A 26,811-nucleotide genomic window follows, 5' to 3' on the forward strand; every position below is an offset into this window, starting at 1 on the left:
TATTATATAACTTTGGGAACTAGTGTAATAAACAACCTAATGTCCCCTACTACTCTGAGCTTTTAGGATATTTTCTTCTAAGGCAGATGGGTAATTTTCTTCAGATAAACTTTTAAACATAATTGCAGAAGAGTTATCCCTTTTCACATAGACTGACTTACATGACTTAACAATAAAGAGCAGCTTCGCTCAGAAGGACCTTTTAGGACCTAAAGCCCCCCCCCCCCCCCCCAAACCCTACTCCTCAATTCTTTATATGACCCATCCTATTCAATCCACATTTAAAATTCTTGCAAAACAACGCGAAATGAGATATTTTAATTTTAGCTTAAAAATGTTGCAAATTTTAAGATGTTTTTCAAATAGAATTTTAAATATGATAATAAACAGAAATAGAAGGATTGAAGATATAGATATGATTAAAGACTAGATTTCTTGCCGAAATATAAAATTTTCTGTTTTACAAAAACACTTTTATAATGATTTCCCTAAAAAATGTCCAAATTTCGTTGGCTAGCAGCTTCGACTACTTTTTTTTCAAAAAGAAAAGTATTCTAACAAAAGATTAATAGGATGTCTATCCGTCTGGCTTAAGATCTCGGTAACCGCTGGAAAATTATAGTTCCCCTTTACAGTGAAGCCTTTCTTCATAGGTTCCTGGAAGCTTTATAAATAGGGGGGGGAGTATCTCGATCCTATCAAGACTTAATCTACTTCATGACCTAAAAACCACCCGAGGGGTTGTGGGGAAAAAGGTGGGTCCGGCTTTCTGGCATATCTCAAATTTGGCGAACTTAAAACTTTGCAACGCCTAGATAGAAATTATTTTTTTCTATTTAGAATATTTACATTCTATATTTAAATGCACTAAAAATTATTAAAGGATTATTATTTTGTATATCAAAAACATTAATTTGATTTTAAAAATTAGCGGTTGTATCGGAGACAACTTCGCAGTAAACTAAATAACATTCGTGTTACATCTAGGATGACTTTAGAGTTTAAGTTTTAGTAGCGAATTTACTCTATGTTTAACCCTAAACGGTCGGTACCCTTTCTGGACCTTAATAGGTTTGGGGGGGGGGGGGGGGGGGGGGCGTTGAAGTTCCCCCCAATTAAACAAACATCCTGTTATTTTCTTATGAGGATTGCTAAATATTCTTTTTAAAAGCGAAGTTTTTCTATAATTAGGGTCGGTCCGTCCGTCCGTCCGTAACGGATAGCTTTTTTCGTTAATTTAGGCATGTTAGAATTGTCCTATCAATTTCAAATTTTGAATGGTGATTCCTTTAATAGTTAGGTACGATTTAGAAAGCATAGCAACTCTATAACCATTACCAAAATGTCCGTACGTCCATTTTAAACATGTTGATTTTTTTACTTTTTTAACAACAAATTTTTTGTGATCTAATCATCTGATTGATCTGATTTTTGGTGTATTAATTCCTGGGACAACAAACTATAATGTTATAAGCGAAGAAACTCTATAATCAAGACCTAAAAATGTGAGTATGTCCATAAACATTATCCTGTATTAAGCAGTTTTTCAACAAATTAAATGTTGACAAAGAATTTTAGCCTTCTATCTTAAATGGCAGCTTAGAAAATCACATTTTCCCAAAAGTATTATTGACTGACAGTCTGATGGACTGATGGACAGACTGACAGACAGATGGACAGACATCTCAATATCTCTAAAATTAAGCTCAGAGCCTAAATTTTTAATGTTTGTGGGGTCTTTTGCTCAACTAGCTCCTAAAAGGAAATTCCCAATATGAATTCTGTATTGATTACTTAGTACGGTTATGTTAAGAAAGTTTTCTGGAAAAAATCATCTCAATATTTCTAAAAATAAGCTCAGAACTTAATTTTTTAGTGTTTGGGGGTCTTATGCTCACTAGCCCCTAGAAGGAAAGTCTCAAAATGAAATCTGTAATGATTACTTAGTTTGGTTATGTTAAGAAAGTTTTCTGGAAAAAAAATCATCTCAATATCTTTAAAAATAGGCTCAGATTTAAAATGTTAGTGTGAAATCTGTAATGATTACTTAGTACGGTTATGTTAAGAAAGTTTTCTGGAAAAAATCATCTCAATATTTCTAAAAATAAGCTCAGAACTTAATTTTTTAGTGTTTGGGGGTCTTATGCTCACTAGCCCCTAGAAGGAATGTTCTAAAATGAAATCTGTAATGATTACTTAGTTTGATTATGTTAAAAAAGTTTTCTGAAAAAAAATCATCTCAATATCTTTAAAAATAAGCTTAGAACTAAAATTTCTACTGTTTGGGAGTCTTTTGCTCCACTAGCCCCTAGAGGGAAAGTCTCAAAATGAAATCTGTAATGTTTACTTAGTTTGGTTATGTTAAAAAAGTTTTCTGGAAAAAAAAATTATCTCAATATCTCTAAAAATAAGCTCAGAACCTAAATTTTTAGTGTTTGGGGGGTTCTTTTGCCACACTAGCCCCTAGAGGGAAAGTCACAAAATTAAATTTTTAAAGTTTTATGGGTAGATCCAGTCATGTAAGAGAGCTTACAAAAAGAATTAGGTTGATAACTAGAAAAACAAGCCAGGGCAAAATTTGCTATTGAATTTCATTTCCTATAAGTGTACTAACTTCCCCCCTCCCCCCTTATTTCATTTTTTTTGCCAGCTGCTAAATATTAAAACAGCTGTAGAGCGGCCAATTCTAAAGCTATGATAACCAAATTTTAGGACGAACTCTTAGTTTACATAACAAAAAAATATTTTTCTGACCATCGCCAAAAAACGGCAAATAACGGAAACCGCCATTTTCGGCGTTTACGGCGGTTGCCGACGCCAATTAAGTTTTTTATATGTTTATGATTACAGTAATAGACTACATACAAAATTGGCTGGTCTAGAGCTGTTTTGCTCCACTAGCCCCTAGAGGGAAAGTCCCAGGATGAAATCTGTAAGTGTACAAACTCCCACCTTAAATTTTTTTATGGAATATGGATATGATTATACATGAATTATAATAAAATTAACAAAATTTACCTATTATTGCCCTTTGGCGCATATCTTATTACAGACTTCCTCATTTGGCAACATCCATATAAGAAAACCTCTGAAATGTAGGACAAACGAACATAAACACTTGTAGCGTATCAGAACTTAATAAGAAGAATACTAAACACAGGTCTAAAAAAAATTTGAAGTAAAGTAAATTTGTTGCAATCTTCTTTAATACAGGAGAATTTTTAAGGACATTTTCAACTTATTTATAGAATTGATTTGCTTATAACAATGTACCTTGTTGTAAAAGGAATCAGAATCCCAAAAATTAGCTGAATAAATAGAAAATCATCATGTTTTAGATGTACTTTCTAGTAACAATTATAAAGTTGCTACAATTCAAAAACCATACCTAATTATTAAAGGAATCATTATACAAAGTTTGAAATTAATAGGACAATTCTAACCTGTTAAATTTAACCAGAAGAGCTAACTCTGCCAGAATAATAAACTTACATACAGACAGACAGACTTTAATTATATAAAAGCTTTGCTTTTAAAAAGCTGATATGAATTTACTCACTAACAGAATAATACTGATTAATTTTCCAATATTTTTCTCAACAAGAGTACACTTGAACAGAATATATTTGTTTTATTTTTGAATCTTTAACCATTTGAGGGTGAGGAGAAAGTTGAATGGCAGGAAAATGTTGGCAAATAAACTAATTTTTAAAAGCAAATCTACACTGCAACTCACTTTGTTTTTTCTCCCTGTTAATCTATCACTCTGTTTGAAATCCTATAAGGAAAATACCTAAAAAATATAAAAAATTAAAAATAAATGTAGTAAAAAAGTTACATTAACCCTTTACAGTCGGGCCCCTTGCCGCACCTTAATCGGTTGGGGGGGGGGGGCGTTCAACGCCCCCCTTATTATCTCAGTTCCTGTCAGATCTAGAGGGCTTAATTTTTTGTGCAAGTCCCCTGTTTGATAATGAATTTCCGACCTTTTATAAGTCTAAGTCAATTTTCGCTTCCTTCACCCTTTTATTTAACCACCTTTGTTTTTAGGTCTTTTTTTACTTAAAAATTTCAAACGGCTGTAATTTTCTTATTTTTGAAGCTAGAAGAAAAATTTTTTTCCAGAAAATGTTTATCTTTATGTAAATTTTACATTAGAAATATCAAAATATAAATTTCTGCGGCCGCAGCTGTACTTGGCAGCACCTGCAGGATCATACCTGGAACCTGAAAGTGACTTGAACACCTGTATTTTATATAAGGATGTACTACTAGAGGATTTTTTAGTATTTTGGCATGATAAAATGCTTTAGTCAAAAAAATATTTTTGCTCTTTACCTGGATGACCCTGCCAGGTTTGCTGGCATCCTGTGCCCTCCAGGATGCAGATATTCAAAAAATTCCAACTCTCAGTTATGTGTCATACCCATACTTAAAAAGTCAAGCAGTTTGGGCTCTTTATCTTTCACACACAGAAAATGAGATAGAAAAAACAGGATGGAAAAAATGGAAAATGAGATAGAAAACAGGATAGAAAAAAAAACGCCCCCACCCCCCGACCGTTAAGGGTTGACAGACATCTAAATTATAGATAAAATTCGCCAACAATTTCAAGATCCATATTTCAACTCCATTTATCCCTGCAAACATAATTTACATTGATGCGAATACATTCAAACACATGCGACTCATGTGAATTAATTGATACTTTATCTAAAGTCGCTTGTAATAAAAGATTTAAATATATCTTGTATATAAAATACATTAATATACAGATTTTTATTTTTGTTTAAATTTTAATTATTGGCGGTGTTTAAACCACTTTTTTGAACAACGCTCCCATAAAACGTTTCCATGTATAAATTGAAGAAAAGTACATTAAGCTATTAAGTACATCGATAAAGTATTTTTTTCTTCATAGTATTTAAATTAATTTTTGAAACAAACTTAGAAAAAAAGCTTTTGAGATTTTAATAATCATTAATTAATTCTTTTAAAAAAAATTAATTTAAACATCTGAAAATTTGCCGTTAGTTCTTAGTTGGTATAAAACAAAATAATTTAGAGTAGCGGGGCTACTCTATTACTATTAATATTACAGAAATTTTAAATGAGTAGTAAGTAAATATCATAATATTAGCACCAGTTTTGCTAGCTCAGGCATTTGGAACCTTGTTTTCACTTATTATCCACAGAAAGATGTCTATAATACGATGTGGTAAATTACTCAGCTAAATTTATTTAGGATCTACAATTATTTGATATACATGATACAAAATATATTTTTTTTATTTAATGAAAAAAAACATTTTCTACTTTTCATCCCTTTTGTCCTTGTTAACACAGTATAAACTTTGTACAGCAGAGAAAGAGTGGGCAATGACAATAGTCCCCAAAGTTTTAAATAACGTTTTCTTATTTATTAGCTTAACAATTTTGGGTATTGAGTCAATTTGAATTGGTTGCATCAATAGGTTGAGTGTTCACACTTTTTAACCACAAATTTTAATCTACATAAGGGGTTATTCTAAGTATCATCATCGGGGATGTATATTAATTTATCAGCCATTGTCTTATCCCTTTAGATCCATTACACTCACTACTGTATACAACTTCTAATTTAATTTGCTTTTGTGTATTGATAAAACAATATGCTTATGTAATAATATGCGGAAATGACCGCACACCGTTGAATTGGTCTTTTCCCCCCCAACTAATTTGTTTCACTACGCCTCCCACTGTATAAAAGTAGTCAGTAATTAAGAACGATAAATCATGAGATATTTGATCATGCACCTCATGCGTGGACCCACCATATTCCCCACAACCACCCGAGGAGCAATGTGGAGCTTTAATAAAATAGAGAACTTAATCGGTTTACTACGGACAGACAGAATGGACCTTAATACATTATATCAAGGACTTGTGGATACACAGCTCAAGGCCTCTAAAATGCAAAGTGGTTTCCACAGGAAAAAAAATATAAAAAAAAATTGGGGAGGGGTCTCCAGACACGATTTCTCTTAGGAGGGTAAAGGCCCAAAATGGTTATAGCCTCTCTTGGACCTTTAAGAAGCTTCACTAAAATAAAAGGAGAACACTTTAGTCCGTGGTTATTGAGATCTTAAGGTACACACAGACAGACTGATAGACATCCTGTTATTTCTATATAAGTATACTAATTTTCCGAATACATATCCCAATATAATGGTCAAAATTCATTGGCTACTTTTACGTTGACTTTGACCCAGTTAAAAATTTTTAAAAAATTGCGCCAAAAATTCTTTTTGGGAAAAAAAGAAAAAGTTAATTACAGCTGCTTTACTTAGCATTTTTGGTGAAAAGTTTTCGCTGCATGGGTGGGGTGATATTTAGGGGGGTGGGGTGGGGTGGGGTCAAATTCCGTCTTGACCCAATTCACGTTGAATTTTTAAGGTTTGAGGGGGATTGTTTTTATCTGAATTTTATTTGGCTTTTAGTGAAATTTCACTTTTTAACTGTTAATGTATACTTAAGCTTAATCGTAAACTTTGAATTTAAATTTTACTGCCTATCCAATTGAAGAGAAGTAAAACTAAAGTTTTTTTACATATAGAATATATTCATTTCATTTAATAAAAGAATCCTGTTGTATAAGTAGTAGGCTTTTTTTTGTTTGTTAACGATCTCGATAACCCCACAAAATTGAATGATTTTTCCATTTTAAGGAATGTTCACTAAGATATCGGGATGGTTGTTTTTTGTTTGTTTGTCCGTTAAAATCTCGTTGTTCTAATTGAGTTATGCATTATACAAAAGCTTTACATGTTATTTAATCTATTTAATTGTATAAAGCTATATGAATAGTATGAAGCTTCCTCAAAAAGTAAAGCTTGAAAAAGCAAGCTTGAAAAACAAAGATGTTAACAGATCCCTGTAAATAAATGAATATCTGCCAGTGTTTCTTTGGACAATAGATAGCCTAGATAATTGTACTAATTTAGGCTGCATTTACATAAAATTAAACCTACCGACAAACAACAAAGACAATTGTTTTTAACCTAATTCTTTTCAGTATATATATTTCCGTTATCCTGTGTTGTAGTGTAGCTACTCTCTAATTTAGATGAAATTGTGTTAGAAAATCATGCACCCTCCCCCCCCCCCCACCCCAAGAAACTGATAACCTCTAAAGTATGTGATTTTCAAATTTTAGATCAAATCAAACTTTTGATTTTTGTTATGAGCTACTAAACATAATTAATTGTTTTTTTCTTTCCAAATAATGTAAAAAACTGAAACCATGAAAGTTAGATCAATAATTTTTCGTTGAACCGCTGCTTTTTTAATTAATGAATTCAATATTTATATCCGCTAATTTCTCGAGTTGTTTGGTTAGAGTAGTCTGGACAGCACCATGAGAATGGAGAAATTCATATATTAGTATTTACTTCTGCTATGCCAGGCCTTTGCCTGTATCTAATGGTAAAAGTAGGGCCGGGGGAATGGCTTTGCCTTAAAACAGACTCATCTTAATTTTATACAAGGTTAGTACTTCTAGTCCAAGATCGCACAATTTTAAAGAGATAGTTTTCTTGAGTCGACAATGGCCCTAGTTTGACGAGGTAATAATGGTTGATCTAACTGAAACCAAGCTCCCCTTATAAAATGCAGTGAACTTGTAGTTAGCTAAAGTGTGTTAATTACACATAATTAAGAAGCATCTATATCAAATATATATATGTTCATACAATACCGAAAATATTACACATTAAAAAATCCAAATATTATTTTGATTACCTACATAAACAAAAATTATTCTTAGTAGCAAAACTTCTAATGATTTTCAAATTTACGCCTGAAGGAAACAGTATTTTCACTCAGTTGCTTTTAAAGATAGACTGCTAAAAAATTTGTTATTTTAATAGAACACTTTTCATATTATCTATAGGAAATTACATCAAGGTGTAAATCGATCAGCTACAAGCATTTTTAGTAACCATTCAATATTACTCTATAATTCACTTTGTCTGTCCGTCAGTTAGTACGCTATGGGGGAAATGTGATTTTCTCTGCTGCTATTGAAGATAGAAAGATGAAATTTCCAGTTAAGATGACATAAGCGCATCTACTCTTATATGTTATTTTTTCTCATGTCTGCTTAGATAGACGTAAACCTTATTATGATTTTTTTGTGCTTTGCTTCTTATGGATGCTGTCCTTCTTGTTAACAGTAATACCAGCTTCGTCCCAAGCTTTTAATATGGTATCTGCCCTGGAGGGGGGAGGGGGGGGGGTAGTAAAGCTAGAAAAAAAAATTTATTTAAGGAGCGAGGCTCTCTTTGCATTATTTTTCAGAGAAGTTTTATTTTGTATTTGTTTTACTTTTTGACCAACTAGCGGTTGCGTCTAGGGCATCTAGAGGGCTTTATTTAAAGAGGCAGCAAAATACAGCCAATAACCATCCCAATACTTAAATCTAGACATAAATAGCTAAAACCCACACCGGGACCTATGTGAAGCTTAGAGTTATCTGAAATTGAGATGTTTAGCAAAGGTTTAGAAAGTTTTAAAGACATGTTATTCCATTGGATCAATAAAAAATGTTTGGACTATTTTGAATTTTGATTAGTTGATGCATAGCTGTAGCCAATTTTCATTAACAATAAGGTAATTTAGTTCATCATGATTGGGGTTACGTGTATTTCAATTTATCATTCAGTGCAAATGTTCATTTCATTTATTTAGCCTTTACATTAAATTATTTGTTGATTGGTTTCGTGAATTTAATAATTAAAAAAAAATAAATAATATCTATAAACAAGAACAATCATATACACAAGCTATATAACAATTTAAGCATAGACGACAAGCTAACAATTTAAAATCGCAAGGACAATCTTTCTTTTATTTCATTAATGGTTTTATATTCATTCAAGACTATGTATGGTATATCTCAAAAAATTATGCATTTTATGTTTTTTTTTAAATCGTTAAAAAATACCCACTTGGGCGGATTGAATCATATTGACTTAACTAATTAAGTGCATTTAATAAAATTGTTTATTAGAATTTTATCAAAAATAAATAATATGAAATATTAAACTATAACCGTTCTTTTTCTTGTAAATAACAAATATATTGTTATTACCACCATATTACATTGGGGTAGGGGTGGGGCAGGACATATATAATACACCCCCTTAAAATTTAAATTAGGGAGGGGACAGGACACATATAATGATCTAAACCCCCACCCCCTCATGTGTTATTGTGTATTTATTATGAATATATTCTGGGGGAGGGTGCAGCAGGGGGGGGGGGGGGAGTGTGTGTAGGGATAATCGATAGAGTTTAACTTAAAGTCAAGAAAATAAAACATTATGATAACCCGTTTTACCCCATCCCTTATCCTCTACCCCACTTTTGCTTTCATTACAAAATTCTTCCATCCTAACTTAACAACGCTACTCAATACTGTGGCTCACCAAATTTACACATAAGGTGACGTTAACATGGGAAATACATATAATTAATTATGAAAATAATATATCCAAGTGCGTCTGTCGATAAAAAGAGAAAGACACAATAAATCATTTAGCTCTTTATTTTTAATTTTTTAAGTTTAAAAATATTGTACTCGGCTATTCCTTGGCCGATTTAGGCTTTTAATCATATCCTGGCCGAGACAAATTTAGACCGTTGACTAATCAAAAATCGGTTCAGTTAGAGGGATACCCAACGTCTCAATTTGTTGCTACCAAAAGTCTTATAACTACGTTGCAATTATATAAAAACCCGTAAATTGAGTTTAATCAAAGGAGTATACTACATATTTCAATCACGCCCCCATCCCGTGATACAGCGTGGATTTAATTTGTCATCGACCGGGATAATCCTCATGTAACAAATTCTGTCGGTCAACCTTTACCCTGGGGCAATAAAACAGGGGGAGGGGATAAACAAGGGGTGGTTGATAAAAAGGGATGGGAAGGGGGAAATAACCATTTCCCCTTCTTTCTCTCAGCTTTTGATTTCCCCTATGTTTTTAAAAATTAGACTGGTTCAAAATAAGAAATAAAATAATTTCTTCATTGATAATAGAGAAACATAATATTACATCAGGGAAATGTCAACTAAAGAAATAATGACTTCATTTTCATCTATATTAGCTAGAATTTAACACTTTTTTGAGTTTAAGGCTGTTTTGTTTGATTCATTAATGTAGCCCAATGTTTATAGAATATACGTAGATATTAAGACAGAGAAAAAATTGTCGTCAATGAAGGTAGGTAACAAAGTCATCATTTATTGGCCAGTTCGTTCATTCAGTAGGAGGGGAGGTGATGGGGTGACGGGGGATTGATTTTAGCCAGCTACAAGTTTCGCTTAATTAGAATTCTTCATAATCTGGTGCAAGATCCATGAAATGATTTTGTAGCCTGTATTATAAGTCATGTAAAGTATTTTTTGATTTTTTTGGACAGGCTACAATTTTATAAAATACAATTCTCAATGGTTTTCAATACACTTATAAAGAATAGAAAGGGTTGGTTCATATTGGGGGGAGGGGAGGGGGAGGGTAACGGTACCTTTCTCGTCCTAAGCAGGTATGTTTTCATTATGAAAAATATCATTTATTAGCAATGATATGAAAATTTAAATTTTTATTGCCATTCTGTTTTATGAATTATAGTTTAAATTGTAAGTTAAGCTTTTCAATTACTATAGTATTACCGTACTCCCGTCGGTCTGATGTACTTATTCAATTGCGCCATTTGAATGTGTTATTAATCTTTTTTTAAATGTAAATTGTTGTAAAAATCTATATATTATTGATGTACAAAACATTTCAGCTATCGAAGTAAGAATTTTAAGGATAAAAATTTAATAATAACCCATAACCTTATAGAATGTTTATGCTATATTTCGCTAATAAAATGTAAATTTCCAACAGATTGAAAGAACTACCTGTTGTCTAAAGATGGAATATTTTGATTATTGTTGTGTACTAGGGTAGGTTGAGTTCAGTTAGGATACCTATCTCACTATACGGTGTCCATACAAAGTAACAGAAATTTGTTTGTTGTCGAATTTGAGTCTCGCAATAATATAGAAGCCTCTAGGTGCACATTTATCTTGAAAGGGTGGTTGTGCTCTTTCTCCCCCCCCCCCCCAAAAAAAAAGTTAAAAACCTTCCTGAACCTAGGAGAGACTAAAACTACCTTTTAAAGGAGAAAAATATCGGTACAGCGGTTAGCGAGATACGGAAAATATAGACAGACAGGCAGAAGACGTTAAATTTGCACCTATAAGTTAACAATATTTCTTCTCTATTTTTGACCCACCAACAATAACTATCTTAAGAAATATCATGAAATTACTATCTATTTGAACATTTAGCGACAAATTAGTTGACTTTTTATTAGTTGGAATATTCCTATGTCCGATTATTTAGCTTAAAAGTATGCACACCAGATTTTCTGCCTTGTCTATCATAAATAAACAAAAATAGAAGGTATATATAGATCAGAGTTGCAAGGACAGGCCAATGAAAAAAAAATGAACAAACCTAAGTCTTTAATATAGAATATAGAAATTATGTTCCTTTTTGCTGTTTTTATATCAACAAATAAAAATGCAATTAAAAAGTTACTATTACAATAGTTGCTAGATGTTACTTAAAATAGTAATGTTAGACTATCAAAATGTCGATGTTATGTCAGCCACAACCACTTCTAATGAAAGCTATATAATCAACATAAACCACTGAAAGGGCATATCGATAGAATTTCAAAGGCTTTGATAACCTTCGACAAAAGTTTAGGCTTAAGCCGTTATAACTTGACAGAGATATTAACGAACAAATAGAAAGACATTTACTTAAATAAATAAAACATGCAATTTTGCTGAGGCTAACTTGTGTAGAATTTTCTACCTTACACCTATTCTGTAAGCTATGGAAAACAAAAACTAAAAATTTTGAATTTAAACATATTTACTTATTCCTTTACCTCTAGAATTTTGCATATAATAAAGCATAGAATACTTGAAATATTTTTAAGTCTATGAGATAAAAATTTTGTACAGCAAAACTACGTTTAAATTCAGTCTGTCTGGCCGTTTAAACTATATAGTTCTTTCCTGTATGGCATCTAAACCTATTAGTATCCCCTAAATTAGAATGGGGTTCTGGGTCATACTGAAAAATCATTTATCGCATCATATTAGAGACGATATTCTACGAATACTAGAATGAAAATCACAAAATTAATACTAATTTTTTGGCCAAGGCCTTCCGTCCATCGGGGCCAACAAATCTGTAGTTTAGTGATTATATTAATAAAAATTTTCTTCTAACGCAACTTTATTACATGGAAAAAGATTGCAAAAATTATAATCTACAGAAAAAAGCTACGAAATAGTTACTATACTTAATTTGCTACTTAAGGATATTGTTGTTCTTGTCAATTGAAATATATAGAATTCCTATTTTTGTTCAATCAATTATTAAATTTGGATCAATTGACCGATTTATGTAGATTAATTAAGATTCTAATTTGTTCAGCTATAAACTATCTTTTGAAACAAGTACTATCATGTCCAATAGTTACATTAATTTTGAAAAGTAACAGTAAAGTATTATACATTAACATGTCTAAAAATCATGTAGTTATTACGTCACCATAAGTATATTTAGTCATCCTATTATATGAAGTATTAGGGTTTTTTTTTGTCTAAAGTTTAAGATTTCGATAACTACAGAAATGATTGTGTTTTCCATTTTAGAAACGCTACACATTGGTCGTGGGATGGTTTTGGGCTATTTCATTTTTAGATTAAGGCCTTCTCGGATGGTCTTAGGAGTCCAAAATTAATTCCAGCAATTTATGATTTTTTCTAAAATCAGTCACATTATACAAAAATTCGCCGTCATTTCAATGGAATAAACTGTATAAAAATACATGAAACAGATATTCATATACTGCACTATGACCAACATTAAGCTTTACTACATTAGTCCTATGTTGATGTAATAACGGCAAGAAAGAGGGATAATAGCGTGTCGTATTAGTAGGTCAAATATGTAGTTGTAGAAATATTTTGAATTTGCTGGTTATGAGAAAAAATGGAAATAATCCTTTAAATACTTTTGAAAAATGTTCAAACAATTCAGCCGAAGAAATAGGATTTTAAATTAGCCGTAAAATTATTAAATTTTTTAAGTTGCTATTTGTTAAAAGTATCTCAATTTTAGATAAAAATCGCATAAAAATGCAAGAAAAAGAAATACATTGGGCAACCTACCTATTACAGGAAAGGAATACCAATTTAAATTTTTGGATCATGAAAAGAAAACAAAGTAGCGTGTATTTTCACAGTAGCTTTTCTCCTATTTCATTAACATTTACCTTGCCTAACCTAACCTAAAAGAACCTGAAACTCTATCTTTTTGACTGATATTCATATACTGCACTATGACCAACATTAAGCTTTACTACATTAGTCCTATGTTGATGTAATAACGGCAAGAAAGAGGGATAATAGCGTGTCGTATTAGTAGGTCAAATATGTAGTTGTAGAAATATTTTGAATTTGCTGGTTATGAGAAAAAATGGAAATAATCCTTTAAATACTTTTGAAAAATGTTCAAACAATTCAGCCGAAGAAATAGGATTTTAAATTAGCCGTAAAATTATTAAATTTTTTAAGTTGCTATTTGTTAAAAGTATCTCAATTTTAGATAAAAATCGCATAAAAATGCAAGAAAAAGAAATACATTGGGCAACCTACCTATTACAGGAAAGGAATACCAATTTAAATTTTTGGATCATGAAAAGAAAACAAAGTAGCGTGTATTTTCACAGTAGCTTTTCTCCTATTTCATTAACATTTACCTTGCCTAACCTAACCTAAAAGAACCCATCAAAACCTACTGTGAAAATACGACATAACCCACTACTAAGTTTTCTTTCCATGATCCAAATTTTCTTTGAAAGCTTCGCACGACTTGCTATCTTTAATTTGTGTTGCATTTTATGAACACTTGTACTAGGGCACATATAAGCCATCGTGTGAGGTAAACAGTAAGATGAAAAATAAAGTTAGAGAATAGAGGGAGCAAGGGTACATGACTATATAGAACTATCGCAAAGACCTACCAACACAATCCCATTGCTCAAGAAATTTGACAGCTTAGACTCTAAAATGGAGAGTTTTATACAGGGTTTTTCATTTTTAGAAACATTACCCTAACTATAAAATTTATTATGTATTTGTGTTTGTCCTTTATAGATAATGCAAATATCTTAAAATTAATATATTAAAAAAACAATTTTGGCGTTGTCAAAAAAATTATAAAATCGTAAAAATCTGGATAGTAATTTCATTACAAGCTGTCTTGAGTACAATTATTTCGGAAAGTAGAGATTATTTCCATTTTTATAATAACAATATTAAAGTTCAAGTTAACAGCACTATAGATTTAATTTGTTTTTAAAAATATATTTCTTTTTTTAGAAGGCTTTTAAATCTTTATCTTAGTACTAGATAGATAACTTTCTTCCTTACAACTTTCCTAAATAGTTTAACTGTCCATAGCAATGTGAACTGAACCAAAGCGCATGCCTGTGTATATGTCATATTTAGTAGCAAAGCTACTCTATAATTCACTTTGTCTATCCATCAGAAAGTCCGGATTCTTTTTCAATGAACTTGTAATTAAAATCAATCTGTATTTGCCTTTTATAAAAGGATATTATATCCCAATAAATATATGTAAATTATTTCAAATTGTAGCTCATTTATGACACTATACATGCTATACTCTGCTTTTACAGTTACAAAATGAATGTAATTATTTTAAGTTCCTGAAAATAATAAAAATCTGTAAATTGCTATATACATTTTCAATATTTCATGCAATAAATCAACTGATTTTTGAAAGACATATTTGTTAAATGTTGCTAAACTTGATATCATCATCCTTGTTAGAATGTGCTATAGTATTTGAATAAAAAATGTATTATTATTTTTTGAAGCTAGCTTTTTAATAATTACGTTTAAATTCTTTTAGATTTACTGATAATTATCATATAATAATTTTTTGCTTATTTTCAAGGTCTTACTATTCTAATTATATATACATTATTATGTTTAATAAGAAAATTCCGACATTCATCTTAGGTTATTTTTTAAAAAAATTGCTATCTTTGAAATAAATATTCAAATAAAATTAAACAGTACAAATAATAAAAAACAGGTTTTGCTTACAAAACACAATCAAATTAATGGAAACACTTTTGAAAAGATAGCATTGATTTTAAATGATAAATATGCTCTAAATTTTTACAAAAATTAGGCAAAACATTTATTTTTTGTCGTTGACAACAATATCTTATTCTTATACTCTTATTTACAAATAGTTTTACACTAAAATCTTTTGATTTAAGGGGGGGGGAAGTTTTGACACATTTGCGTAAACCTGGCACCCTGGCTTTATCTTTGGACTGAGAGGATAGGTTATTAGGGATAAAATCATTCTTATATGATGAATTTCACGAAGTTTTTAAGATTTTTTGGATAGGCCTCCAGGTTCCGGAGCTCCAGGCCTCCAGGTGGTCTCTGGACAGGTAAAAAAATAAAAAATTTCTTATTTGGACAGTTAGAGGTAAGTTTATAAAACAACATAACCTTCTTTTAATATATTATTTACATATTTGAAGAAAAAATTACAATCGGCCTCCAGGTTCAGGTGCTGGAGGCCTCCAGGTGGCCTCTGGACAGGTAAAAAATCAAAATTTCTTATTTGGACAGTTAGAGGTATGTTTATAAAACAACATAAGCTTCTTTTACTATATTATTTACATATTTGAAGAAAAAATTAGGATCGGCCTCCAGGTTCAGGTGCTGCAGGCCTCCAGGTGGCCTCTGGACAGGTAAAAAATCTAAATTTCTTATTAAAACAGTTAGAGGTAAGTTTATAAAACAACATAACCTTCTTTTAATATATTATTTACATATTTGAAGAAAAAATTAGGATCAGCCCTCAGGTTCCGGTGCTGCAGGCCTCCAGGTGGCCTCTGGACAGGAAAAAAATTAAAATTTCTAATTTGAACAGTTAGAGGTAAGTTTATTAAACAACATAAGCTTCTTTTAATATATTATTTAAATATTTGAAGAAAAAATTACAATCGGCTTCCAGGTTCAGGTGCTGCAGGCCTCCAGATGGCCTCTGGACAGGTAAAAAATCTAAATTTCTTATTAAAACAGTTAGAGGTAAGTTTATAAAACAACATAACCTTCTTTTAATATATTACTTACATATTTGAAGAAAAAATTAGGATTAGCCCTCAGGTTCAGGTGCTGCAGGCCTCCAGGTGGCCTCTTGACAGGTAAAAAATAAAAATTTCTAATTTGAACAGTTAGAGGTAAGTTTATTAAACAACATAAGCTTCTTTTAATATATTATTTATATATTTGAAGAAAAAATTACAATCGGCTTCCAGGTTCAGGTGCTGCAGGCCTCCAGATGGCCTCTGGACAGGTAAAAAATCAAAATTTCTTATTAAAACAGTTAGAGGTAAGTTTATAAAACAACATAACCTTCTTTTAATATATTACTTACATATTTGAAGAAAAAATTAGGATCAGCCTCCAGGTTCAGGTGGTGCAGGCCTCCAGGTGGCCTCTGGACAGGTAAAAAATCAAAATTTCTTATTTGAACAGTTAGAGGTAAGTTTATAAAACAAAATAACCTTTTTTTAATATATTACTTACATATTTGGAGAAAAAATTACAATTGGCCTCCAGGTTCAGCTGCTGCAGGCCTCCAGGTGGCCTCTGGACAGGTAAAAAATCAAAATTTCTTATTTGAACAGTTAGAAGTAAGTTTATAAAACAAAATAACCTTTTTTTAATATATTACTTACATATTTGGAGAAAATTTACAATCGGCCTCCAGGTTCAGCTGCTGCAGGCCTCCAGGTGGCCTCTGGACAGGTAAAAAATCAAAATTTCTTATTTGAACAGTTAGAATTAATTTTAAAAAACAAAATAACCTTCTTTTAATATGTTATTTACATATTTAAAGACAAAATTACTATTGGCCTCCAGGTTCAGGTGGTGCAGGCCTCCAGGTGGCCTCTGGACAGGTAAAAAATCAAAATTTCTTGTTTGAACAGTTAGAGGTAAACTTGTAAAACAAAGTAAGCATATTTTTAAATGTTATTTATGTATTTCAGGTTTAACCTTAAAAATATTTACCTCAATAATTGAAAATAAACATATTTTTTTATTATATTAATTACCTACCTCATTGAAAATTACCTTCCATATTTTATGCTAGGGAACGTTGGGAATCAATAATAATATAATAAATAATATATTAAAAGAAGGTTTTGTTGTTTTATAAGTTGACCTCTAACTGTTCAAATAAGAAATTTTGATTTTTTACCTGTCCAGAGGCCACCTGGAGGCCTCCAGCACCTGAACCTGGAGGCCAATTGTAATTTTTTCTTGGAATATTTAAATAATATATTAAAAGAAGGTTATGTTGTTTTATAAACTTACCTCTAACTGTTCAAATAAGAAATTTTGATTTTTTACCTGTCCAGAGGCCACCTGGAGGCCTCCAGCACCTGAACCTGGAGGCCAATTGTAATTTTTTCTTGGAATATTTAAATAATATATTAAAAGAAGGTTATGTTGTTTTATAAACTTACCTCTAACTGTTCAAATAAGAAATTTTGATTTTTTACCTGTCCAGAGGCCACCTGGAGGCCTCCAGCACCTGAACCTGGAGGCCAATTGTAATTTTTTCTTCAAATATTTAAATGATATATTAAAAGAAGGTTATGTTGTTTTATAAACTTACGTCTAACTGTTCAAATAAGTAAATTTAGATTTTTTACCTGTCAAGAGGCCACCTGGAGGCCTCCAGCACCTGAACCTGGAGGCCAATTGTAATTTTTTCTTCAAATATTTAAATGATATATTAAAGAAGGTTATGTTGTTTTATAAACTTACCTCTAACTGTATAAATAAGAAATTTTGATTTTTACCTGTCCAGAGGCCACCTGGAGGCCTCCAGCACCTGAACCTGGAGGCCGATTGTAATTTTTTCTTCAAATATGTAAATAATATATTAAAAGAAGGTTATGTTGTTTTATAAACTTACCTCTAACTGTCCAAATAAGAAATTTTGATTTTTTACCTGTCCAGAGGCCACCTGGAGGCCTCCAGCACCTGAACCTGGAGGCCGATTGTAATTTTTTCTTCAAATATGTAAATAATATATTAAAAGAAGGTTATGTTGTTTTATAAACTTACCTCTAACTGTCCAAATAAGAAATTTTTTATTTTTTTACCTGTCCAGAGACCACCTGGAGGCCTGGAGCTCCGGAACCTGGAGGCCTATCCAAAAAATCTTACAACTTCGTGAAATTCATCATATAAGAATGATTTTATCCCTAATAACCTACCCTCTCAGTCCAAAGATAAAGCCAGGGTGCCAGGTTTACGCAAATGTGTCAAAACTTCCCCCCCCCCTTGTTTTAACTCTTGTACATTAGGTCACATGACTTTAATTAAAATAAAGGTCCCCCAAATCCTTATACCAAAATATACGGTGGTTTTGATTAATTAGTAAAGTTCCTTCAAATCTTATTCCAATGACAGCTTATGAGCTTTCTAGCAGCTAAGTGAGAAAGCAAAATTTTTATCGATAAACAACCTTCTGCAGCGTCAGAGATGGGTTTTTGAGAAAGAATGCCGCGTTTTTTCGGCATTTTTTAAGACATTGATTGATTGAACGAAGACGATATCGTCTTTGTTCAATCGTCTTCGTTCAACAGAGTATAAAACAAAAGAATTTAAAATTTTAAAATTAGTATTTTAGCCATTTGTATAATATCTAATACAGCTCTAAAACGTGCATTTATTAATATGCAGCCAAAATAGATTTAAGATAATTTGTTTTTCTTCTATGAAGGCTGTTCCAACAAAAGCGAAATAATTAAATAAATAGTTGTATACTCTGTTTTTTTGACATGTCAAAAAAAACGCGGCATTCTTTTCTCAAAAACCCATCTCTGGGGTCTTTGAAAAAAGAAAATGGTTTCATAGCTATTTATCACTCTATATATATTACTTTAATAGATGAAAGATAGCAAATTTGTTAGAACAACTAGAAAACGGCGTCTGCAATGTACCGGATTAGAACCGATTCAGAGCCATACTGAAAAATGATAACATGATAATCCATGTGTAGCTGACTGGGGCCAACAAAAATTGTATTGATTTTAAGTTTTTTATTTTGATATTTGTGGAAAATGTTTGTATTAAGATGCTATTTACAATTTTTCAGTATGGCTGAGAAAATTTATTATCAAAATATACAAAAAATGAAAAAAAACAGCACACAAAGTTGTAAGTATCATTTTTTGTATTTTTACGGGAAAAATGCACTTTTCTAGTTAAGCCTGGCTTCAAATATGCAACACATGTACTTACAACAATATAAGCAAAACCCAGGGAGAAGAGTAACAGTGGCAACAACATAAAACAACAACCCTTTCTATACAGGGATGGAGAAGACATAGGGCTGTTTATTACACTAGTACCCAAAGTATTATAATTACGTTTTCTTATTTGTAAGCTTAACAAGTAATAACAACCTTTGGGACTTGTATTGAATTTTGATTTAATCTAGGTACAGAATTTAATTGTAATCTAAAAAAGCGGTAATTTTGTGTATCATTGGGGATGTATAATGTATATCAATTTTTCGGCCTTTGGTTTATCCCTTTAGATCCCTGCTTAATATACCTTAATTGTTTTAAGAAAGAATTTCACACATAAAAAAATGGAGGAAGATTTAATTATTATCCAATGTCTTATCCCCGTATCCCTGACAAAACCATAATATTGTTTTTAAACCATTTTCCCAATGGGTAACACATTCTTTGGAAAACGGTAAAATTGATAATTTGTTGAGATAAAAACAAGGGCATTCACCGGTTGGGAGAGGGAGATACACCGACTCTTTTAAATATCTGTGCACGTGTCTGTTTCGGAACGCATTCCTTGCCGTTCACGAATTCTTAATCTCCAAGCCCTCCGAATGACCAACATGTGAATGTTTACAAATGTGTATTTATTACCATGAAAACGGTGAATCTAAAACAAAAATATAAAAATTAATTACATAGTATTAATGGTTTATTATTTTTGTAGATCGAGGTTGCGTGATTTCAATTTAATTAAAAATATAAAATTTCTAAAAAACTTTAAATTGGCACGAAACATATTAAATAGCATCAGAAATTGATAATTTTAGATTCAAATGATCAATAAAATTAAGGAAAATATTCGTATGTCAAAAGTTAGCAGTTAAATGGTCTATTTGTTGAAAAATTAATGTTTTTAAATTTCTTCGTAAAAATATACCATACTACACTTATTATTAAGAATTAAAGATAAATTCTTACCACATTATGATGTCAAACTAAGCAGAAGGCTTATTTGAGATATTCCACACATCAGAGCACATGTATATTCAAGCAATACATTATTTTCAATCACGTAGCTCTTCACGTGGGACTAATCAAAGGATAAGTGCGCGTTTCTTTTGTCCGTTTACAAGCCACGCGCCGCGCGGAGATAGTTAGGAATGCCGCGTAACACACTCATTCTCTAGGAAATTTGGTGTAAGGAAACAGGGATTAATGGGTTCGAACTTGCCAGGGAATACAAGAAAACATACCGAAACACACCCGTCTATTCACTGGGAATCGAACACAATACCTCATCTTTGCAATATGCGTGCAGACAGTGTCCACGAAATCACAATCTCACAACACATAAACCACAAGAGTTTAAAATGTTATGGCCATAAGGCCTAAAATTAATTAGGGTAACTCGCGAATACCACAATAACTCAAACCGAGTCCACTACCACATAAGGATAGGAATAAGGAATGGGAAAAGCATTCAATATACATGAATTGCACATTTACCACTCACACATCTCATTATATCATGGCCTCATAATCTCAATAAAATTAGAATTACAGACCATGTAATTGCGAATACATGAATTAATAATCAATAGTACCTAAACTTCAATTAGGCACCTACATAATAAAATAGGTAAATGATTTTTATACTAAAAATCGCATCGATAATTAAATAATCAACTCAAACTTTTTCATCAAAAGAAAGAAAGATTAAATAATGACATTTTTTCTACTAAATCTTTTTGCTAGAAAAGAAAAGTAGAATTTCATAAAAAACTTCTCAATAATTAGCATTGTTTCCAGCGGAAAAATACTCGGGCTTACATCTAGACATTCTTAGATAAGATAGGTAAATCCTTAAATCTAACATGTTTAATAAAATAGATACTTAAATCTAAATAAAATATGACTGTAAAAAAATCATCATACATCGGAAAATTAAAATTTCATAATTTTAAATCGTCGTGAATCAAAATTGCGTAAAATAAAATTGCAATTGAAATATGCAAATTAAATTACCAAAATAAAACAAAAGCTCAATATAAGAAAAGAACTTTAAAATGCTGAATCTGCAATTTCTCTTTAGGTACATCAGTTCAAAGGTAAATAGTAATAATTTTAATATGCATGTTATATTAAATTATTTATGTGATTATAATAAATCATAAAGAAATATTTAAATGATGTAAAACTCTCATTTTGTTAATTTCTTTCATATCAAATTTCAATCCAACAAGGATAAAAATGTTTATATCTGTGCAGGTACCTAGGAAATTTTCCGCGAAAAAAATCCCTGGTCCCGAAAAGACTTAAATCATTGAAAAAACTTGCGCAAACGTATAAAAAACTTAAGTTTGCATTTCAAATGAAAAAAATCTTGCATCGATCTGAAAGTTTAAACGAAATTGTATCAAAATTTGCGTTACTTATAAATCTTAAGAAATGGTTAATTTCTTTTTACAAAAAATAAATACATTGAAGCAGTATTTTAATATATACGATAAAAATGAAGGTAGAGTTAATTTAAAACATGCATAGTTTATCTTAAATTAACTCTGTGGCATTCAGATAAAATATTAATCAATATTTTAATAATACCATACATCGTGTTCATTATCATAAATGCTTAAACATGAACGAAAATATATGTACCTAGGAAAGTAATTGCTAAAAGTATTTTCTCAAGGTTTAAAATTGTCCGAAACCGCTAGGTACGTATATTACTACGAATCTCTGCTCTCGGAATGAAGAAAAAAAATCTTAACGCGTGGATTAATAGGAATCCCAGCTCCCGGAGTGAAAGAAAACTTTTGTACATGAATTGTTAAGAATCTCTGCCTCCCGAATGAAAGAAAATCTTTGATTTGCTTACAAATTTAAACAAATATCTTGATTTTTTGCGATAATCTTTTAAAATAATAACGAGGAATATTTTAAACATTATCATAATAATATTACATGTTGTGTTCTTTACTTTAATGCATTATTTCATATGAGTATCTGAGAAATAACATTTTTTTAAGTAAACGTGAACCATAAAAAAACTAGAAAAATAATTTGTAAAAAATCTATTTTTCTCAATTTAAAATCTGCAAAAATCATTTCACGAACTTTTGCTTTTCAAAATCATACTTAAAGAAACAAAATCTTTTTAAAATCTGCTTTAAAAGTCTAAACAGTTTTGTAGAATTTTTGTGCTTAGGTATGAACAATAAAATTAGTTGAATAATGAATACTTATTCTTTACAGAACCCATTTGGTTCCCTTCACAAGCCTAATATATAACTTGTGATATATTTTTTTTTTTAAAGATCATTTTCACATAATAGTTCATGTTGTAGATTAGATATGTGTGGTTTGAAAAATTTCAATGACTTTCTGGCGGCAACACCCGCCATATTTCCACCCGCCATTGGCAGGCCTCTTACCCTGCGTCGGGCGGCCAGCTTGGCAGCAACCAAGTCGATTCTTGATTCATAACACCACCAGGGCACGTAATAAAAGTGTGGCTGTCATAAAACTTAGAATCATCTACTGGCTTTTGTCCGGCCGGAACCGAAACTCCCGTCGGCTCTTGTCCGGCTGGAACCGAATCATTCAGCGGCTCAACACCCGCCGTAACAAAGTTATCAACGACTACAGTATCGTTACCAATATCATCAGGAATAACTGCAGCACAACTAACATCATTATCAATATTAGCCACGGCAACACACGCCGTAGCCATGTTGTCAACGGCTGCGGCACTAGCAGAACCAAAAGGTTCATCAGCCGCGTTACAAGCAGAACCAACAGGTTCAATAATAGCATCACAAGCAGCACCAACAGTCGGCTGCGGCTGAACATCTGAGCAGACAACATACCTACTCTTTGCTAAACCATTAGCACTAACAGCAAAATATCCAGATCCAAACAGGCTGGAGTAAAGCATGGTTTCTCCTACTGAACGTTCAGAGTAGGGAAACATCGATGGGTGCAGGTGCCCTACGAGCAAATCAACCTGCCCATCAACCAAAGTAAAATCTTCAGGTTTCATATCAAACAAAACAGCTGCCTCCACAGGATTTATGGAGCAGATCGCCTCTTTTGGACCAATGAGAGGCACTACCACAGGTTCTAATATGTGATAATTCTTGTGTCGATCAATTAAACATAGCTTGACCGTCGGGAGACGTTTAACTTCACCGTCAGCTAGAGAAATTCTTGCTGAACGTCCAGTAAAAGGTAACTGAAGTTTATTAACAAGTGACTGGGTTACCATTGTGGTAGTTAAACCAGTGTCCCACATGGCGTTCACTGGGACCTTCTGGCGATTAATATCAACGACGTCTAACTGCTGTAACATTAACATTAGGTTCGCCTCAGGGGAAGTATGTACTTCATAGACGGCGGCAGCCATATCAACACTCTCATGCAAAAGGTTGTTATGGGCCTGACCACAATTGTCCACTTTGCAGCCGCCTATTACATCTGCCTTCGGGCAATCCACAGATTTATGCCCTTTTTGCAAACAAATCCAACAGCATCCAGCACTCTCCACAATACTCTTCCTGTCTGACACTGACAGGTCATGAAATTTTGGGCACTTGTAAAGTAAGTGCATCTCACTACAGCCATTAACAAAACATGACTGCTTCATCTTAGATTTACCAGGTTTACCTACGGCGGTAGCGGCTGTCGCAGGGTTACCTTTCTTCTTAGAGGGGGTGTCCATATCAGTCGAACACCTCATTAAAATGGCGCCACGCTGTTCTTCAATAATCTTTAACAGCTTTGGGACGTTTGGGACATCCATCGAGCCCAATGATAAATTGAGCTTATCTTGAAAATCACGTGGCAACTTCTTGGATAACATCTCAAGAAGTATCACAGTCAACCACTGGCTAGTGGTAACTTCATCATCTTCATCATCTTTAGTCAGCTGCTCCAGCTGGCTAACTGCTCCGCCAAACTCTGCTAACACAGTCACAATCTGGTTGGAGTCCGACGGTTTAGACTTCTTCTCCCATTGGTTGAAAAGGCAGAGCATCTGACGTGTTTTGGACTTAAAACGTGCGTCAAGGTAGGCCCACTGAGATTCATGCGACTGAATCTGAATTAACTGGAGTCTAAGCTCTTTATTTTTACAGACCTTTTCACTGCTTAACAATAACTGTAAATACGACGGGTCTTGTCCTACAGTAAGCTTTTTAAAAGTGTCTTTAAAACTTACATAGGAAGCTTCCAGGCCGTCGAAAGATGGAAGAAGACGTTCGTTGACACGATTCATATATCCTGGCGTGAACATAGAACCGGCGACGAACTGTGGTGTGCCAAACGGTGACACAAATGGCGATGCTGTCGAGGCACCCGCCGTCGTCGTAGGTGGCTTCACAGGTTCAAGCTTAACCTCAGCCAGACGTTTCATCAAAGCAGACAAAGTGTTTATAATTGCATCAGGCAAAGGAAAGTATGGCCCTTTAATAACTTTCACAATCTTCAAACATCGATCATAAAGTTCAGCCTGATGGTTAGGCAAATTATCACCAACAACATCAACAACACTTTGAATGTCACTAAGCTCTTCTATAGCATCAAGAGCGTCTTTCAAGGCACTATAGTCTTTTTGTACAGTAACTATATCAGAATAAATGTCACTAAACTCATCAAGCTCTTGGATTCTCAAACCAAGCTTGCTAAAACCGACCATGATGCTGTCAAATGTCTCGAACTTGTCATGGACAAGGATTGATTCCTTAGTGAGATGTCTAACATTAAGTTCTGAAGTATCACTGACCAACTTCATCACTCTATTTAGCTCACTGGTTAGGGCATCAACGGCTGGACGCAGCCGCTTACTCAATTGTTCACCTTTATTCTTTTTAGGACCCATAATTGTCACTAAAGTTAACTGTACTGATTATGACTATAATAATAATGTGTGGTAAGGTATCACAACCAACACATTCACAAAACTTCACAGAATGTTCTTAGCTGCATCTGTTCTGTCTCGTTTTCATTGTTTCGGAACGCATTCCTTGCCGTTCACGAATTCTTAATCTCCAAGCCCTCCGAATGACCAACATGTGAATGTTTACAAATGTGTATTTATTACCATGAAAACGGTGAATCTAAAACAAAAATATAAAAATTAATTACATAGTATTAATGGTTTATTATTTTTGTAGATCGAGGTTGCGTGATTTCAATTTAATTAAAAATATAAAATTTCTAAAAAACTTTAAATTGGCACGAAACATATTAAATAGCATCAGAAATTGATAATTTTAGATTCAAATGATCAATAAAATTAAGGAAAATATTCGTATGTCAAAAGTTAGCAGTTAAATGGTCTATTTGTTGAAAAATTAATGTTTTTAAATTTCTTCGTAAAAATATACCATACTACACTTATTATTAAGAATTAAAGATAAATTCTTACCACATTATGATGTCAAACTAAGCAGAAGGCTTATTTGAGATATTCCACACATCAGAGCACATGTATATTCAAGCAATACATTATTTTCAATCACGTAGCTCTTCACGTGGGACTAATCAAAGGATAAGTGCGCGTTTCTTTTGTCCGTTTACAAGCCACGCGCCGCGCGGAGATAGTTAGGAATGCCGCGTAACACACTCATTCTCTAGGAAATTTGGTGTAAGGAAACAGGGATTAATGGGTTCGAACTTGCCAGGGAATACAAGAAAACATACCGAAACAGTGTCCTTATACAAAGTAGTAAGGTTTTTCTGCTAGTCCGATAGGATCTCGCTTACAAATTATGACAAAAATGAAGGAGATTTGAAAAAATGTAGCCTCATATTAAAGTAACAGGATGTGTGTCTGTTTGTACCAAAATATCAAGCTAACCGCTAGACTCATATGGTTCTCCTTTTCAGTGAAGCTTCGCATAGGTTCTGGGAAGTTCTATACATTTTTTGAGGGAGAATACCCTTACTCTTACAAGAGAAATCGCTCCAAAATAAAATATTTTTTTAACGAATATAATGTATATTGGAGTGTTGACTACCAACCCCCCACCCTTCCCTGAAGTGCCCCTAGAGGCGTAGCCGATATTATGGTAAAAAGGAAGGGAAAAACAAATGGAGAGATAATTAAAAATTTATGCAATTTTACCCCCCAAAAAAACCAAATGAAAGGAAACGGCCTATTAAAACTAATGATCATAAGGAAGTTAAAAATTGTTTAAGTCACAAAATATTTAATAATTTACACAAAAAAATATAGTCATGAGTTATTTTATAAACGGGTAACATATTAACCTCTCATCCCCCTAGAAGCTGCGCGAAAAGATTCTAGGAAAGATGACCC

General features: G+C 32.4%; 1 protein-coding gene across 1 annotated transcript in view; it reads right to left on the reverse strand.

Annotated features, from left to right (window-relative positions):
* LOC145333181 (uncharacterized) overlaps window positions 1-26,192 on the reverse strand; it is a 34,197-nt gene extending 8,005 nt beyond the window's left edge. The window contains exons 1-2 of the mRNA XM_080178331.1: window positions 25,918-26,192; window positions 23,032-25,606 (exon numbers count right to left, since the gene is read on the reverse strand). Of these exons, the coding sequence (XP_080034457.1) occupies window positions 23,032-25,368 (2,337 nt within the window). The 5' untranslated portion in view covers window positions 25,369-25,606; window positions 25,918-26,192. The remainder of the gene's footprint in view (window positions 1-23,031; window positions 25,607-25,917) is intronic.
* Window positions 26,193-26,811: the final 619 nt, after the last annotated feature.

Source organism: Acartia tonsa, chromosome 12 (genome assembly GCF_053477335.1).
Source record: "Acartia tonsa isolate MP-2025a chromosome 12, ASM5347733v1, whole genome shotgun sequence".
NCBI classification, from domain to species: domain Eukaryota; kingdom Metazoa; phylum Arthropoda; class Copepoda; order Calanoida; family Acartiidae; genus Acartia; species Acartia tonsa.